Source organism: Solea senegalensis, linkage group LG5 (assembly GCF_019176455.1).
Source record: "Solea senegalensis isolate Sse05_10M linkage group LG5, IFAPA_SoseM_1, whole genome shotgun sequence".
NCBI classification, from domain to species: Eukaryota; Metazoa; Chordata; class Actinopteri; order Pleuronectiformes; family Soleidae; genus Solea; species Solea senegalensis.
The window spans coordinates 12,122,643-12,141,571 of NC_058025.1; the positions used below are offsets into that span (position 1 = coordinate 12,122,643).

The 18,929-nt window shown below is 38.2% G+C and overlaps 1 protein-coding gene across 2 annotated transcripts in view; it reads right to left on the reverse strand.

The window, feature by feature from the left end:
- Window positions 1–11,855, reverse strand: part of fancc (FA complementation group C) — a 34,484-nt gene extending 22,629 nt beyond the window's left edge. For both annotated transcript variants that reach the window (XM_044025929.1, XM_044025930.1), the window contains exons 1-4: window positions 11,678–11,855; window positions 7,992–8,239; window positions 3,385–3,472; window positions 3,130–3,224 (exon numbers count right to left, since the gene is read on the reverse strand). In XM_044025929.1, the coding sequence (XP_043881864.1) occupies window positions 3,130–3,224; window positions 3,385–3,472; window positions 7,992–8,153 (345 nt within the window). In that variant the 5' untranslated portion in view covers window positions 8,154–8,239; window positions 11,678–11,855. The remainder of the gene's footprint in view (window positions 1–3,129; window positions 3,225–3,384; window positions 3,473–7,991; window positions 8,240–11,677) is intronic.
- Between the last annotated feature and the right edge of the window lie 7,074 nt (window positions 11,856–18,929).

The window sequence follows — 18,929 nt, forward strand, 5'->3', positions numbered from 1 at the left end:
AAAAAAAAAATAAAAATCCCAGGGAGATGAGTGCTGCAGTGCTGTTGGTGGAGTTGTGTGGTTTCATTGGCCAGGCCCTACAGCACGCTACGATGCTTACCCTCCACATAGTCTCAGAAAACAACCCCAATCACTACCATCTGAGCACCCTCAAACCCTGCACTCTGAGTACATACAAAACCAATCACACTTATCCCACCCTTGTAAGGAGGCACAGAGGGGCTGGGGGATAAAAGACAGAAGAAAGGTTGGTTAAAAGGAATGGCGGAGAGAGACAGGAACGCACAGTAATGGCTGCATTTGGAGCAGGGGGGAAAAAAAGGGTGTGGTCACCAGAAGGAATGGATTTAAGGACAAATGGATAGATGGCTGGCAAATACTTTAGGTCAAAAGTCATCTTTCTCTCACAGAAAACTGCAGCTGAGCTGGCTCCGGGGGCTTTGACATGCTGCTGCCATAGAAATTATCCCTCTATAAATCTAAAATTAAAACATAGGATGTAGAAAAATGCACAAGGCAAAGACTTTGGTTGGTTTTCATGGCTGCCTGTTAACAATTACTAGGCCATGATTGAATTCTCTCAAAACCAATGAAAGACTCAAGTATAGCCTCCGATGGCCAAAACAGCAAAGATAAAATGAGGGAAATGAGAAGAGAAGACAGGCAGGGTGACCGAGTAAAAGTAATGGAGCTGTAAACCATTGTGCTCAAACTTGGTGCACTGACAGAGCGCATTATAAACACATGGACATGTGTTGTTTTATATACAAACATAAAAACAGGGGATTTTTAATCTAATTTCTCAGTTTGTGTGAGTCAATCAGCATAGATTTATCTTACGAATAACAAAAATTTAAACAAACTTTGGAATGACACCCAAGAAGAGGAAGGAGAAAATGATAGGGAAGCGTTATTGTTTCATTTTCAGATAAAAGCATCTAATATAACAGCTGTTGGGAGCTAAGATTTAGAAATATGTTTTAAAACTATAAAGCAGCCAGAGCAGCCCCAAGGAATACCAATGGTTCACCCCTCACTAAAGACACACATCAAACATTCAAGTATCAAGTATCTATCCTCTGGCCCTCTAATATTACACTCTTATGCCCTAATCACCTGTCATCTCCTCAGAGATCACGGCATTTACTGCAGCACTGTGTGGTCCCCCTTGCTGGTACAGGATGTTAAGAAAAACACCAGTTGAGCAAAGTACTATCAAACATTGCTGTAGCTATGTGGCAATACCCAGCATTCGTCAAACACAGTGAGATCACTCAGATGTGGCACGGAGAGGCAGGCAGGGAGGGGTGAAGTGAAGACATGATCGGAAAAAAATGCTTAATACTCTTTGCTCTTTGAGAATTTAAGAAGAAAATCCATGTGGCTACTAATGGTTTTGACAGTAGCAGTAAAACACATGTATCCTTATAGAACCTTATAAATAAATGCTAGCAAATGCACAAAGCTACACAAACACAGTATTTTAGGTGCCACTGAGCACCAGCCGCAACAAAACAATGTTGGGGAGCAAATGAGATGGGGCTAACAAAAACAGGCTGCATTCAGCATTCCAGGGTAGCACAGTGAGATGCACAGAGGCACACACCATCTCTGGCCTAAAACCATGCATCTGCCCTGCTCCTCCAGACAGGCTGAGATGTGGTGAATAGGTTTTTTTTGTGCTTCCCGCCATTCCTGTCATTAGTGGGAAGTGGAAGCTTCTACGGAAGAAAAGAGAGGGAGAAAAAGGAGAGGCTGGTTTGAAAGTTTATTGTACTTGTGCTCTTTGGACACAGAATAAAATGTGTGCAGTTTTGGTAGGAGTGGCCCGAGTGAACCCAAAGTAAAACAACAAAAACAAAGATTAACTAGTTCTATACACTGTTGAAAACACAGCATAAATAGAGAGGCTGGATTTAAACCAGAGCTGCACCCAACTATTATTTTCATTATTGATTAGGCATACTAATCTCATAATTAATCATAATCAAGGCTTTACAAATATGTAACATCAATCTTTGCACCATCTCATCCTACATCACAGCCACATTCTGCACATTAAATTAATATAGATTGCATACAAAAACATGTGCCCATAAAAACACAGACACATGCACTCTGCTTCCCCTTTTATGGGTCATCTGGCAAATTCAAGGTTTACTTTCAAGGCCCTGTTTTAATTAGCAAGATGTTTTATTAGATGAGAAATTAATCAAAAGAATACAAACACAGTTAATCTGGCTAAAATGTGAAGGTCCCACACTGTTTATCATACACCATCTGTGTGAACCCTCTGAAAATTGCTGAATCCTGATTTCCCTCTGTTCTCTTTCCCTCCTTTGTGTATGTGCCCTAAAAACTGAAAGAGTAGGACCAACCAACCATAATATCAAGCCCAATCCCTCTCTGGTGAGGTGGTGAAACAGTCGTGCTTACATTTTACAGTTAAAGTTAAATTGGACAGAATATCTCAGCCTAAAGACACTCAGAAAAAAAGTATGTTAAAGGATGATCTGTTGGTTAATTTTCTCTAAGTCAAGTTTGTCCAGAACTCATTCAGACACCAACAAACGGCAAATGGATCAGGACAGAGAATATTCAGTTACAATTTCTGTTATTAAAACCACAATTTAATTTCATGAATATTTTATCTTCACCTTTTAATCTACCCTAAATTATGTCTCTGTAGCCCCACTGGAGTGGAGATCATATGGCAAATGAGGCTGCTGCACTGTTCCATTTTATTTCTTGTACAGCTGTTTCTGATCAAGAAAAAAGTTAACACGGATGCATTTAGGTGCATTATAGAAGTACCAAAAATACTACATCATGAAACCAAAACTATCGAGAGAGATAGGGGTAAGAATGGCATTTTATATTTTTATCTTATTAGAAACATTACAGACACAATACCTCCAGGCAGGGTGTGAACAAGGTATTAATTTAGGTAACCATTGCACTCCAGCCCGATTTATATATTAAAAAAAACAACAAATGTCATGGGTTACATAAACCTATGACAAACCTTGAACCCTCATTTTAAATACAGTCTGCGTTGTAAGTTTACTCTGCTGCTCTTTTATTAATGAACATTGAGTGTTGTTAATAGAAAGAATATCTGTTCCATACCCGTATCCACTGGTTGGCTTTTCTTTCCAAAGCATTACTTGGATGCTGTGAGTACAGTCCCCACAGACACTGGAACAGCAACCCTCTGCTTGTATCTGCAGACATCATAGTACACACCATGATCTCAGTATCATTATTATCATTAGTACTTCTGTTTTAGTGGGGGTTCTGAAAACCTTCTTTCAGACTGAGAGGCTAACATGACATTGGACCTGATCCATAGTAATTCTGTTAAATCTGCCCAGAAACACTCACCATCAGCAGTAACATAAGTGTTCCAGCACAGTCGGCCAAGAAACTGGCCTAGGAAGGGCAGCCTCTTCATGGATTCTGTTGTGGAGCTCTGAGGGATAGAAGAGAGATAACCACAGATATGAGATAATGGATTTAATAATAATATCTTAAATATCCTTACACTTTTGAAACTGCTACACTTTAGAGGTTTATTTGTTTAGGTGCAAGACAGATAAAGCAATAATCTAACTAAAACATGACAAGTAAATAAAAGTGAACACAAAATGAAAATATTACACATATCAACACATCCTCACCTGTTTCATCATTTCCCATTTTATCCTTTTAACCTAGCAAACTATTACCACTACACCAAACATTACAGAACCCAAGCTGTTTGCGTCATGTCAAAAATCTCACCAGAATGTCAAAAGTGAAAGATACAGTAGACAGAACACAGTGCAGATGTAGAACCGAGCTCTGGTCTATGGTGGTGTAACTGGAAGGACTTAAGTGCGTGTGTGTATACGTCTGCACGTTAACAACATGAGACCATGTGATTCATTTCATCTCACATCAAATTAAAATATCCATGGTTTTGACCTAATGCAGACTGTGCGTTTGAGGACTTTGAACAAACGTTGATCCTGATCTCCAACACATTTCTGTTTTGAAAACACAGGATCAGGATCGCTTGCAAACATTTGCACTTACTTTTGGGAACAATTTGAAATATGACATGCTACAGAGGGAGCTCACTGAAATCACCAAAACCAAAAGAGTGTGACTGAAAGACTCATCGTTCCAGGATAACATGAGACAATATGGCAGCGGGGCATTATTTATAAATGAAAAAAAGGCATAATTTTTAATTGTCCACTGAAAAGCAACGAGCACACAGTTTAAACAGGAGAAAAACACTTTCAAGTGAAATTAATTGATTCAAGAAAACACAGGTGTACTATTCCACCGGACTGCTTTCCTGGCTTTAAATCCATAGACTCAATTATGTTTTACAATACCACTACAGTTGATATTGTAAAACATATCAACTGTTTGATCCGTTTGATCAAAAAAAAAAAAAGGTGATGTGTATGACTTAATTTTACAAGCTTTTATGCACACTTGCCCATGAATCATGCATGTGTACAATATTAGTTTTTATTTTAACAGACCATATCACAAATTTTGCCTCTGGGCTAGCTGGACTGTTAATAAAAGCTTTCATGAGAACAGACCACAAAATAAAATCTCCAGGTGTAATTGAAGCACTTTATTAACCAAATATGGCTTCACTTGCATGAATGTACTGTGGAGGTTGTGATGTCAGGTATGTGGGATTGCAAGTATCACCTAAAGCTTTTCTGTTGGGCTTTCAAAACTTTCTTTCTTTGGACCAATAATCACATCATTGTCAATGGACTCCTGTCTAGAGGCAAAATATTATTTAACTGGCTGATTATTGCTGGTTTATGTAGGTTTCCATGTGTTTGTTCTCAGAACCTTGATAAATGCTGCTCTGTAATTTTTTAAACAAAGTTTAGTATTTTCCATAATTATATTATATATATTAATAAGTATTAATTATTGCATTTTTTTCTTTACTGTAGTTCAGACATAAAAGGCAATGGAAAGGTTTTTTTCAGTAATTATTTGTTACTGTTAAAATGTTGCAAAAACGTGCACAAAAATTGGCATTGGCCATAGTAAACACCTCTAATCCTGTCATACTCTTATATGTGTGTATCAATAACACATTTTATCACCACTAGAGGAGGTCATAATTAGTCCAACTAAGTTACTGATCCAGTTATCTGTCCATTGTCCATTTTAAATGTACCTCAATAGAGGTCTTTTCATGAGGAAATAATCAGTCTTGACATACTGAAGCAATGTTATGGAAGCTTTAGGCCTATACATTGTAAAAGAGCATCAGCCAGACAGTGAGTCCAACTTGACTCATTCAAGTGGATGAGATCACATTAATGGGAAGCATAATTGTAAGGGACCGAGTCAAGTCTCTTTCAAAGCGCTCATTATTATCCCCCATAACACAACTGATGTTGATTGGAACGCAGCCCTCAAAACTCAGCCTTCCTATCAATCCGTTTCGTCTGTGTGAGTATATATGTGCAATTTATGTGTAAGTGATGCATTCATGAAGGAATGATCATTTACAATAGAGACAGTAGAGTTCTCTGTGACTTCAGGAAGGCCCATAGGAATAGGCCATCACAAAAGAAAGCAATTATCACTGACCTCTGAGGCCAAATCACCATCAAAGCCTTGTCAACATTATCCCTAATTATAATGAGCTTTGAGACCAAGTATTGTTTTGATTAGTGGAATGACATCTTACACAGAAGTGACTAAGAATGTTCTCGAAAAGGGAGGCAAAGGGGACAATAGTTTATAGACAATAATAAAGAGAGCAGTGAGGAAACACTTCTGTCTCTGACATCACCGAGCAGCAATCAAAGTAGCCCAAACAACAAATTGAAGTTACTATGGTGAGAACATAAACATAACATACGCTCGAGTGTGTCGTAACACCGTGTTTTTACTGTAGCAACAAAAAAATGAATAAATACATAGAGGTTTTCTAATGTGACAAGATGCATGACATTCAGGGATGTAAGAAAATATCAATACACTAAGATATTGCTATACCTCATGGCATGATATGGTATTGATTCTCTGAAGTGCTCTTTCAATCTATTGGAAAATATTCTTAACAGAGGTTTTGTGTTGCATTTAAGCCTCCATTTACGTGTTGGCAGCAGGCCTTTGGCCATTTGACTCCTGCTCCTCTCACTAGACAAATACTTCACTGCATAAAACATTGTTATTTTAACTATGAGAGCTTTTCTCAAATGATTTGGAGGGGGAAAAAAATATAACGTCTAGCTTGTGGTATCCCAAAATGTATCATATCATCACCCTTGTATCTGGATCTGTATCATACCTAATATTTGCCAAAAAATAGCCCTAATGGCAATATATGGCAAGCATGTACATGGAAAAACCCTGTCATTAGTCAATCAGAGAATAGGTGAATAAAAACACTTGTCATGAATGTCATATATTATAATGAACTAAAGCTGTATGGATTTTGGACTGTTAGTCTGAATAGGACATTTGATACAGGGGTACATCATTAGCTAAGCTAGAGCAGCAATATAGTTTGACATTTTGGAAAAGCTTTTTTTTTATTATTTCCCTTTGAGAAGTAAATAAGACGATCAACAATCGACTCTTATATTTGTCCTTTCAATATGAGGCTGGAGCCAGCAGAGGCTCAGTTATATCTCATTTGTTTAATCCATACAAAAACCTGAAGTTTTTTTTTTTATTAAATTTAAGATAATTAGGACAATGTCATACTGGTTAAGGTGGTAAGCCCTGAGTAATGACAAGATTATTCTATTCTGTCCACCTTCCCTTCAGTGCAACGCTATGCTAAATGAAGCAGCTGCTTAATATACAATAAACCCGATGCAGAAGAGAGTGAGCGCTGTGACTAAATGAAACACGTCAAAGAATTCCATTAAGAAAGGCTTTAAAAGGGCTGAGATTAAAAAAAACTTCCAACCAAGTGTACCTTGAAATTAATAATAACTCTGGGTAATTTCCATCTCAAGGCATAAGCCACAGGAAAATAAAGTCATTAAGTGATACAAAGTGCTGCCAAGAATTAGGCTCTCCTCTCAGCTTGTGTTTTATGAGTCATCTGCCAGTGAAAACAACGTCAGGCCAAATGAAACCATATCATAAGCTATATCATATCTTATCATTTTGATCATTATCCCTATCACAGTGACACCTCTGTATGACGTGCACTCCAAATAATGCTAACAGAGATAGACAGTCAGTGCTTTAGTCTATAAAAGTTCATGAACAGTTGCCAGAGTAGAGAAAAACTAAAACATAAGACAGACACAGACACTGAGACTGATTCTAACCAGAGTGTTACAGTAAAACACATGGACTGAAGACAGTCACAAATTAAAACCTGCAAGAGCACCATGACTTTAAAGCTAACAAGAAAAACTACTATGTACATGAGGAAAAGAGCATATTATGTGAGGGAGAAATGTGAGAGAAAGGGAGGTTATAAGAGGGAGCCCTGAGGAGAAAGAGGTGAAAGGAGGAAGCATGACAGTAGCACTGAAATCTCAAAGTTTTGCACCCCTCCTGTCCTCTGCTGCCTTCACAAATTTGCCGACCTGATATGGGGATACATTAGGTTAGCGCTGAAGGTCCCACTGCGGCTATTACCTGACTAACTCAACACTGCAGCACTGCCAGCCAGACATACACAGCCTCTGCACAGAGCGGCCTCTGTTAGCAGGAGCCTACCAACTCTGGACTTACTGTTCATGGCCTGGCGTGGACTAAGAGTGAGCTTGTGCACATCTGCAAGTGTGTGAGCACTGAACTGGTATTTGAAACAACTCTGTGCTTCATTAATCAGATGGCTTTTTGGCTGCTCAGCATAACCAATTAGTTTGTTATATAATTTATTCCATTGGTTAAGATGTGTGGAGCCTGTATACACTTTATATACCATTAAAATAGACTTTACAGGCATATGGGAGTAGAAGACTCAACTTATGTTATGTGCTTACCATGTTGTTGATGTGTGTCAGCAGTTGCTGGAGGTAACTGCTTAGTCTTCTCAGGTGCAGACTGATGTCCTTCTGAGAGTCTGGACTGTCAGCTTGGCCCCATGCCATCACTTTTTCCAGCCAGAACTGCTTCTCCTGGACATCTAGCAAAGGCTCAGTCATTTTGCTGTAGCTGGATCACTGGCAGCCACAGAAACATGGGGCTTCTTCTTATCTTGGTGAAGTTATGTAAGAGCTAAGAAGGAGACCTGAATGAGATAAACAAAACACAAGTATCCTTATTACCTGCGCGTTTGTTACTGTTAGAACTGAGTAATGTTCACGTCATACCACTGTAAAATATCAGCATCCCTACATGTTTTTAAAAAAAGTTTCACTGTTTGACTGTAACAAATGTGACATTTTGTGAAAAAAAACATCTTTAAAAGGTGTACAGTGGAGTTTCTGAACAGTAATAACTATAAGACAGTGTGTCACATTTGTCTGTCATAAAGGGCTGCAATTAATGATTATTATTATGATTTTTATTACTGATTAAGCTGTTGATTATCTTCTTGATTAATCAATTGCATGTTTGTTCCATAAAATGCAAGACCATGGCAAAAAAATGCTCATCAAAATGTTGAAACTTTTAAATGTCTAATAGACTATCATAGCAAAGCATAGAAAACAGAACATATAACATTTTATATAATCGTATTCAAGTAAGAAGCTAAAATCTAAATCTAAACTAAAAGTTTTTATTTGAACCGTCCTCACTTTATGTAAATTGTTGGCGATTCATTTTTGCAACCCTATTTGTCATGCACATACACAAAGATGCATATCTACAGCCACGAGTGATTAACAAAAGGCAGTGCAGAGAGCACTTTAATTATTAGCTTTTCAAATGTTTAAAGAGGAAGGAAATAAAGTTAACCATACTACTATTACCCCAAGGACACACACTGTGTTGATTTGTTGGGTTTTTGGGGGGAAAGGCTGATTGCAATCCAGAAAATCCTTACAAGAAGGTGGGCCTGCTGTGATTAGGATTATTAATCTGCAACTATTTTGATCACTATTTGACGTGGTAAGAGCAACTGTTGCCATTGTTACGGTTGTCATCTAAGTATGTATTACTTATTAAACAATCATCAAGTTTTACCTATTAATAAATGATGTACTTGTATCCTATTCCTGAAATAAAACATACAATAACTAAAGACATGACTTGGCATGTTGGCTACTTTTAGATAATTTGAATAAAAAAATAAATATATACAAATACCTTTGAAAAAAATCAGAACTGTCAGAACTGAACCTTTCGAAGCACAACAACCATCACCAGTACATAATGAGCTAACAATGCAATGAAGCTCTACTTTAATACATGAATGTGTGGCCCACATCATTTACCACAGTCTACAAAAGCAAAGGTGGGCAATGCAATGAGTGGAAGTAACAATAAGTGGAAGATAAATTGAAGCAACATGTTTTAATCTAGTTATGTTAAGATCTTGTTACCACAACCTTCCAATTAAACCATTAAGCTGTAGGCAACAAAGCCTTTTCCGACATTCTGTACGTTCCAGAGTGCCTACTGAGAAATTGACAGTGCAGGGGTATATCATGGGGGTATATGTGTGAGGATGTGTTTCATGTCTGCATATAGCCTGAGAATGGTGTGCGGGTATGTGTGTGTTTGTTGTTTTTTGCCATAATGACAGGTCTGTGTGGGACACCACAGGGTTGTGTTTTACGATCACCTCGTTACACACGATTTGTTTAATGCCTTGCCATCATCTCTGCTGGAAAGCCCCTATGGCTCACTGATGTGAATATATAAATACTCATTTTCAGGGAGGAAAAAAGCCCAACCAAATTAAGAACAAACGCTTCTTGTTGACATGTGTTGGGGACTACGTTTTAAGTAAAGCAGAAGTGGAAAAGAACTTGCATGCTGAATACCTAATAAGCAGATACTCCCTACCAAAACATCGACCATGCACAGACACATTGGCATATACGACATATACACAGGCATTTTATACTGTACATAACACTCACACAATAGGTGTAAGTGCAAACACATGTTACATATGATACCAAAATAATGTACATAAGCACAAACACACTCTCAACAGGAGCTCTCATGTTGGCTGAACACATTCTGGAATAGGAATGAGATGTGACTGGTCAAATATTACCTTGAAAATTTGTTAAGCTAAGTTTGTGGACTTTGGGTAAGGGTAAGTTTGCTGTTCCAATTATGAGATTGTTGACGTTATTTCAGTATAATCAAATCAGTTAACTTTCTCAAAATGATTTTCCGTACACTGCAGTATGTTATATTTAAGGACACCTGGATTAAGAGCTCAATCAGTAATAGTCATAAAAGAAAGTTTAATTTAGCTAACTTGACATTCTTTATTTCTGGCATTTTTTATGCAAACACACTAACCCATACATGTATACAAAAAAAACTGCAAAAACATAGTCAACACAGATGTGGGTTCTTGAAATGATTTGATGAACAAGAAAATTATATGAATCAAATGCTATAGGTTTACAAAATAAAATGATTTCCTTTCCTTATTCATCAAACTGCTCAGTGACTTTGGGTATCAGTTACATTTTCTCCACTCATTTATTCGGTGGAATGTTGAAAAGGGGGGCAAAATGTGTAATAAGCATAAAACTGTATTGATTTATTAATATTAGCTAAGTTGTTCTGATCTGGATACAGATGCTGACATCTCATATTAGTGTTTGGACCGGAGTCAAAAATGAGAGTAGGACAAATACAGGGGGAGACAGACTCTTGCATGAGGAATTCTTTTCTCTCTGGACCTTTTAATTGACACCTTTAATTTACTGCCTCTGCCTCAGCTGTGAGTTGTTCAATTGATTGATATACTGAATCTTTGTTGGAAATTAGATCAAAATACATACCCAATGCATAGAATTAATACACAGCTCTATAGTTAATGTTTTTTTGTTGTTGTTTTTTTAATTGTTTGAATCTATATTTGCATATACTTTTTGTTCTACACAGGACACTCTGTTACAAGTAAATAAGAAACTTTTAATCCATGTTAGGGCTACAACGATTATTCGACTAATCAATTACTAAATAAATCATCATATTTTTGATAATCAATTAATGGGTTTGAGGTCATTTTTTAAAAAAATTAAAAAAAGTTCTCTGATTTTCCAGGTTTGGTAAACACCAATCAACATTTTATGGACAAAATAAGTACTCAATTAATCAAGAATCCAAGTACATTTTAAATGAGCTACTTTTAACTTTTAATAGATTTTTAGACCGTAATTGGTACGAATACAATTCCATCAAAGTAATTGTAACTTTCTGTCTTGTATTGCTCCCTTTTTGATAGTAAGTGCACACTTTTCTGCACACTAACCTTCACTGAAACGTCCAGGTGCAACAATTACTCCACACCACATGATGCCAGTGTTTCCTCCACTTTACATGTATGTAGTTGGGAGAAATATTATATCAGTTTTATTTAATTTGACACAGAATAACTTCACTACGTAACAGCCGTGTGAACATGCCTGTCAACGCGTTAAACCGACACAAACATAACAGCCTTGTCATCCCTGATAGCTATTTCGGCTGTTAGCGAGTAGTGCGTAGAACAAGTACTCTAAAGCTGCGGTTAACGCAGACGTGGACTTACGTGTGAAACGTTCAGGAAAAACGCCAAACTATTGTCGGTCTTCACACAGCAAAGGTCAGCTACGTCCACTCAGTCTTCACGTTTTCAGACAACAACAAAACAGGTTTAGCAAGGCAAGTCACACAAACTGAAATTCCCTCTTTTTCCTTCACATTTCCGTGTACGGAGGAGGCTATTGGCTGAGAGAGCCCCGCAGTGCCTGCTGGGAAATTGAGTCATCGGTCTTATTATTCTCCGAGGTTTTTTTTTTTTTTTTAAATACTGTATATTCATTCAAACTTTACACAAATAAAAATAATGAATAAAACGTAAAAGTAACATATTGGACAGATACATACATCACTGGATAAGTAAATAATTTTATACATTTTTAATTTTCATTATTTCAAGGGTATTGTATTTAAGAATGATAGGAATTCCTTGTCAAACACACTGAATTTAGGTTTCAAGAAAGGTTTGTTTTGTGAATGTAGAAATCTTCATTAGAATTATTTACATTGATATATAATATTATGTTTAAGTATGGGGCCGAATGTGCTCTTGAACTGCCTGGATGAGAGGGGTTGTACTTTTCAGCTTCCCATTCAACTTCTTCTTCCATCCCCACCACAATATCATTGGTTAAATGAACTTTTATAAAAATGTCAAAACATCAAGGGCACAATGACTTAATATTTTTGTGAACATGAACATGATGTTTTAAGAACCCCTGTAAGACACTTAATTATAAAAATTTACATGGACTCATGGACATGGAGTGGAATTTGATGGTCAAAGGTCAAGGTCACTGTGACCACACAAAACTATAAATTGCCTTGGAGTTCTACATGGGAGAATATTTTCTGGCCTTGTCCTCTTGAACTATATATTCATTTTAAAACGATCCAGTTTGTAACATTTAGGAGGATTTCCTGGCAAAAGTAGTGGTGAGAACTGTTGCCAAATTAAGCAAAAAGACTTGGCTTCATGACCCCGGTCTGAGCGAGGCTCTTTCTGTATAGAGTTTGCATGTTCTCCCTGTGTGCACGTGGGTTTTCTCCAGATTCTCTGGTTTCCTGCCATAGTTGAATGACTTTCAGAGGTTAACTGGACTCTCAGAGGTCTCACACTTGTTGCCCGCAGACCATATGCGGCCCGCCAATCAAATCGCAAATATCATTATCGCAACATCACGATGGAATATCGTGATATATTTTAAGTTCATGTCAGGTTTTTTTCCACTGCACTGGCCTCCTGCTGACCAGATTAGTTATTCAGCGACTCCTGCTCTGGATTGACTGTAGGTGTGAGTGTGAGAGTGAATGGCTGTTTGTCTCTGTGTGTTTGCCCTGCGATGGACTGCATGGCGACCTGTCCAGGGGGTACACCGCCTTTCGCTCTGTCTCTGCTGGGATTGACTCCAGCAGCCCTCGTGACCCTCATGTGGAGGATAAAGCAAAGTGGTAGACAATGAGTGAATGAATGAATGAGTTAATGAATGAATATATCTCCCATAAGTATGTTCATCTCTTTATACACTACTTTATACACTCTTTCTCTTTTTTTCTCTTTGTTTTATTACATTATCGTTTTTTTTGTCAGACATTTAAACAGTTGGACTCACCGGCTGTGGTTCTGACCTCACGCTGTCACCCACTCATTAGCAGTTCAAGGGTTAAAAGAAGTTTAGGAATGCATGGAACAATGGCTGTGCTGTGTGTGTTTGTATAATGTGCAAATCTTTCCACATTTGAAAAATATACACCTTCTCTGTTCATATGCTTATGATTCCATCTGCAGGAGTGCGCATACACGTGTGTCATGCATTGAAGGGGTTGAAGGTCCAGAGAGTGAAGCCGAGTGCATACCATGGCCAGCAATTCAGGGGTCCTGGAGCGTGTGTCCCTCTGAAACCCAAAGCAAACTTTGTGGAGTTCCCGGCTTGCATGGCTCCAACTGACAAATCACCCAGGGGCTCTAACCAGACCCAGAGCAGCCTAGATGAACCAGGCAACGGTTGTTCAAACATATGGTGTGTGTGAGTGTGTGTGTATGCAAGAAAACTGTGAGTTTTTGTACTGCATATACACACGCACACACTGGTTTCTCTTAATAGAACTTAAAGAACTTCTTGTGTTTGTGTCTGCATGTGGACATGGTCTACATGTAAGAAATGTATTGTATTAAGTCATGAAATGTCCATCATATGTCATCAGAGATTAAGAGGTTAACCCCTAGAGCATTGAGGCTGCTTTTTTCCCATTATTTAATATGAAAAAAAAATATTTACAGAGGCTAAAATGATGTGCAATATCATAATAATGTGTGAAATATGCCACAGTCACTGTTCAAAGTTCACTTGGCTCGTTTTTATGAACAAAAGGAAAAGAAAAGTGTAAAAATAAAAATATGATGTTCTTAAAAACTGTTAAATGTTTGTAAATTGATATTTTTTGTGACTTCTGCACAATTGTCTCTACTACTGTTTTTTATATGATGATATTTTTTTTTATGAAAAGTAATCATAACTTTGACACATCAACACATAAGAAGATGACAAGCCTGGAAATGTGACCTATAAACAGACCCCTCCCAGGATGTCCATATAAGGCATTGTGTATTATTCCCGAACCAATTTACCAAGGGTGCACCAAGCTGAAATACTGTATCATTGATTATTTTACTTGACAAAATCTAAAAGTTGTAGCAAGTTATAGTCAGGAATCGCGCTGCAGGCAAACGTTGTTTATCTCATCTGTGCATGATATCGGTAATAAAGCTTTCTCTTTAGAACTTCTTCTTCTGCATTGCATTCTTTATGCACATGCCCTACATTCACACAGTGAGGCAGTGCAGTCTCTCAGAATGTGCTTCAAGTTATCAGTGGCTCCACATTAAACACCAGAATTTCTGAGGAAACAAAAAAAAAAACATATCGGCGTGTGCGTATGAGATAGCAGGAGTATGTGTGTGTGCACAGGTGTGTGTCCACATAGTGTGTGTGTGTCTGTGTGTGAGTGCATGTGGCTCCTCTCGTCGCTTGGCACTTGTGGCCTGCTTCCCAAAGAGAACATGGAAACTGTGTGCACAAACGTCTGTGAGGGGCAGTATCTTTTTTCTTAATGTCTGAAGTTTTCCATTAAAATACATTTCACCACATTTCCAGGAAACTGTAGGCCACTATTATTAGCTTTCTCAATTTCACTAGCCCAGTCATTTAGACTTTAATCTTTAATCGAGTTGGTTAGTGAGTTATTTTGTCAATACAATGACATCACCCCTACTGTTATTAATAGGAAAATGAACATTTCACAATTTAAATCTTTGAGTCTTTTCTAAATATGTGTACACATGTAAATTAATACAAATAAATATTTCAAAGAAAACACTTGCATTCCTGCATGAAATGTGCACACAGAGAAACACAACTTGATTTTAACCATACATATATATATATATGTATATATATAGTAAAACTGGTCTTGATGTTTGAATTATTTTTTTTAAAGTGAAGACTAAAGTACTTTCTTTTAACATATTCATGCTGGTGTTTCCATTATAACATGTCCAGTGAAGACAGCAGCTTAAATCATAAGGCCATGGTCCAGGTTCACCATCAGCTCCACCCAAGCTGCTGCTGCCACCATGTAGGTCAACCAGGGCTAGATTTCTCTCTCTCTCTCTCTCTCTCTGTGTGTGTGTGTGTTTTATAAACTTATAAACCTAAAGGAGTGAGGACATTTTGGGAAAGTGAGGTCCTTTTAGCTGGTCCTCCCATTCTGTCACCCCTTAAAATGTCTTTTTTGAGTTTTAGGCTTAGGGTTACAATTGGGTTTAGGTTAGGTTAAGGGTAAGGGGCTATGATGGTCCTCACTTTGAATGCTGCACAAAATGATTGTGTGCGTGTTTTCTGGCACAAACATTGACCTTGTCAGGACCAGTCATCCTCATGAAGACCAAAACCTGGTCCTAATGAGACAGAACCTAAGTTCTAAGGAACTGGCTAGGTTTGGGGCTAAAATATGAATTGTGGTTATTCTAAGGTTATGGGTAATGCATTGTTTAGACTGTTCAAATGAATGGAAGTCGGTGGAGTGTCCTAAAAAGAATAACTGTGCAAAAAACCTGTATGTGTGTGTGTGTGTGTGTGTGTGTGTGTGTGTGTGTGCACCCGCGCGTGTGTCTAAGTCTTGTAAAAACATCAGCATATGGGTTTGGAACAAGTTCCCTGGCAAAACTCGAAAAAACGAAAGAGAAGGAAAGAAAAACCACGGCAAAAAACTTGAGAGCGTGGTTTGATGCCCAAAGTGGAAACCCACACACTGATGGTTTTGTGTTTTCGTGTGTTTATGTATTGCACGTATGTGTGTGTGTGGGTGTGAGTCCTTGTGGCTGTGCATGTGTGCTGCTATGCTTTTGCCTGTATGGGCACACATATGGATGCTAGGAGAAATGTAGTGTAAACCACGTGTGTTTTTACTGTACTGCTACTCTGTGATTATTACAGAGCCAAGAGACGGGTTGTCACGCAGTCAGGCAGCCACTGGTCCGTATGTCTGTGTGTGTGTGTGTATGCTTTAGTACTTGATCACGGCCATTTGCCAACAAACTACCCCAGCATGCTGTCATTGTCCAGTCACTGTTTGTGATTTTGAAACAAACTGAATCCAGACATTTGAAATTGGCAGTGATATATATGTATGTGTGTGCAGAATAAACACAAAAAAATGCTTTTGGCTATATAAAATAGATACTCCACCTTATTTTTGGTATTAGCCTTATTTTGTCCAACTGGATCATTTAGGACAACTAAGTGTGAAAAATGTATGTAACCATATTTATTTTATCTCATCTGGAAATTATAAATCTAGTCCTTACTCTAATAAAACAAAAATGCAACCATAAATAGATTTTTGGGTGGGGGTGGGGAAGAAGGCAGAGAGCGTGATAGCTAATTTTTAAAGTATATTTGTTTTTTGGACCATGTGGTTTGGCCACAGAGAGATGGAGCCGGGCGGAGAGCTTGGGTATCAGACGCTGGAGCTTATCCCGGCCTCACTGAGACCGGGGAGCCACACAGCTGCTGACAAATTTGTTATTTCTGATCCAGACCAATCCTATTACCAGTTCAGGTCCAGACCAAAGTGATTACCTACCTGGCCCTGCCAGAGAAGTGACGCACCACCACACACTGTTGCTGCTCGCTTTGTTGGCCAGTCGGTTCAGTGTGTGTGTGTGTGTGTGTGTGTGTGTGTGGTGTCCTCTGTCACAGGAGGAGAGGAAAATATGAACAACCACGATCAGCTACGTTGAGATGTGATTGCGTTCTCTTTTTATATTTGACAACAGGATTTCCCTTAAGCCACAACTTTTTTTGTGCGTTGTTGGTGTTTTTTTGGGGAGTTGGTGTTGTATTTTTAGAGCTCCTTATATTTATGTGAATAATTTGATTTGACATTTCTATTTTATATATTTTACAGTAAAAAGAAAATGCAGATTTTCTTTAATGGCGGTGACACACAGCCTTTTAAAATGAATACATTTTTGTAAAAAAATTCGTCCAGATAGAATTATCAAATTATGTCTTTGTAACTGAATTTTTGATAATAGCTAATATCCTGCCCCCTGCTGGTTGGAGAAGGTTATGATGTGAAGCCAACGATCAACAGGACAGTGTGACCTTTCTCCAACAGGTTGTGCAGAATGCTGATACTAAAACCTTTAAAAAACTGATTCAGACCACGTAAGCACAGCTTGCAGCTTCAGTTAAATCTGTTATTCAAACTTTATGATGGGGCCTGGGAGATGAGCTTTTTGTAGATATAAGAGGCTGCCCTGCTAGGTAAAGCAATAGAGACAGAAAAGAAGGAGACATTCAAATCAAATCTGAGGAATGAGTCATTAAAAATCTTCAGATTTGTTCAGGCTCAATTCTGAATGTCCGGATGTTAAGAGAGAAGAGGAGGGCACAAGGATGAAGGAAGGAGAGAAAGGAAGTGTCTCCAATCAATATACGATCAGAGTGACATAATGTGTCCAATTTATGCATCCAAATTCTACCGCTTTATCCTCCACATGGGGGTCTCGGGGGGCGCTGGTGCCAAGCTCAGCTGATTAACACATCTTCTAACCAACTAACCAACCTAGAAGCATGAAAGTAGAAAATAATGTCCAGTGCAGAGAAGGCATAAAAGGAAATTATTCACCCTCTATACTTCCTTAAAATGTCTGATTAGCCACAGTAGATACACAATCAGGCCAGAGGAACAGATCACATCCCTCATTTTCACATCATTCATCTATAGGGGATTCATTTTACCCCCAAGTATAAACACGTGTAATCATGAAGGACACAATTCATGACATTTCCAGGCATTTTTTTGTTGTTGTTGCTTTGAGAGGAATCTGGGGATTGGCTGAGAGAGGGAGAGAGGTTCTGTGACCAATGTGAAACAGCACAGCCACTACACACCAATGTACACACTGTACTGTGAAGTACACGCTGACAAGTATGAAAGCCTTTAGGTAACATCACATAGTCATACAGGTCTTTATGTAGTTATCTTATGATTTATTATTATTATTATTATTATTGTTATACAGTATATTTTATACTGTGTTTACATTTTGCCAATAGGTGTGTGTGTGTGTGTGTGTGTGTGTGGGTGTGTGTGCGCTCCACAGGTTAATCCAGCATGTCCTCTGATTACAGAAGGTTGTGTATTACACAGCTTCCCGCTTCAGCTTCAGCGCGGTAATCAACGAGTAAGTAGAGAAGCAGCTGAAAATCGTATGCAATCAATTCCAGTGTATGAAGTCTAAAGGTACAGTGTATAAAATGTAGCTCATGTATTGGTGATGTGGCGTGTTGCAGCTGAATATCCCTTTATCTTCCCCCTCACCCATTGGAGAACCTAGGGAGTGTTTGGTTAGCATCAAAACTCAAAAGACATTTAGGATGTTTGTCCATTGAGGGCCTCCGTACAGCTGACCCACCTCCTGATATAAATGTAAAAAGCTCATTCTGGGATAAGAACCCAAGTGATGAAGCCCAAAGCCGTAAATGATGTTAAATAAAGGCACAATCTTCTTAATCATGTAGAGAAGAACAATCAACTCAACCCCACCTTGATTAGATACATGAAACATGAACGTTGTAAGTGAAGCATTGATTAAAACCATAAAATGTTTAACTGCAGTCAACAGAGGACAATGCATTTCTCGTTTTCCCTTTGTTGTATGAATTATGAATCTGAGTTTTTGTTGCGAAAAG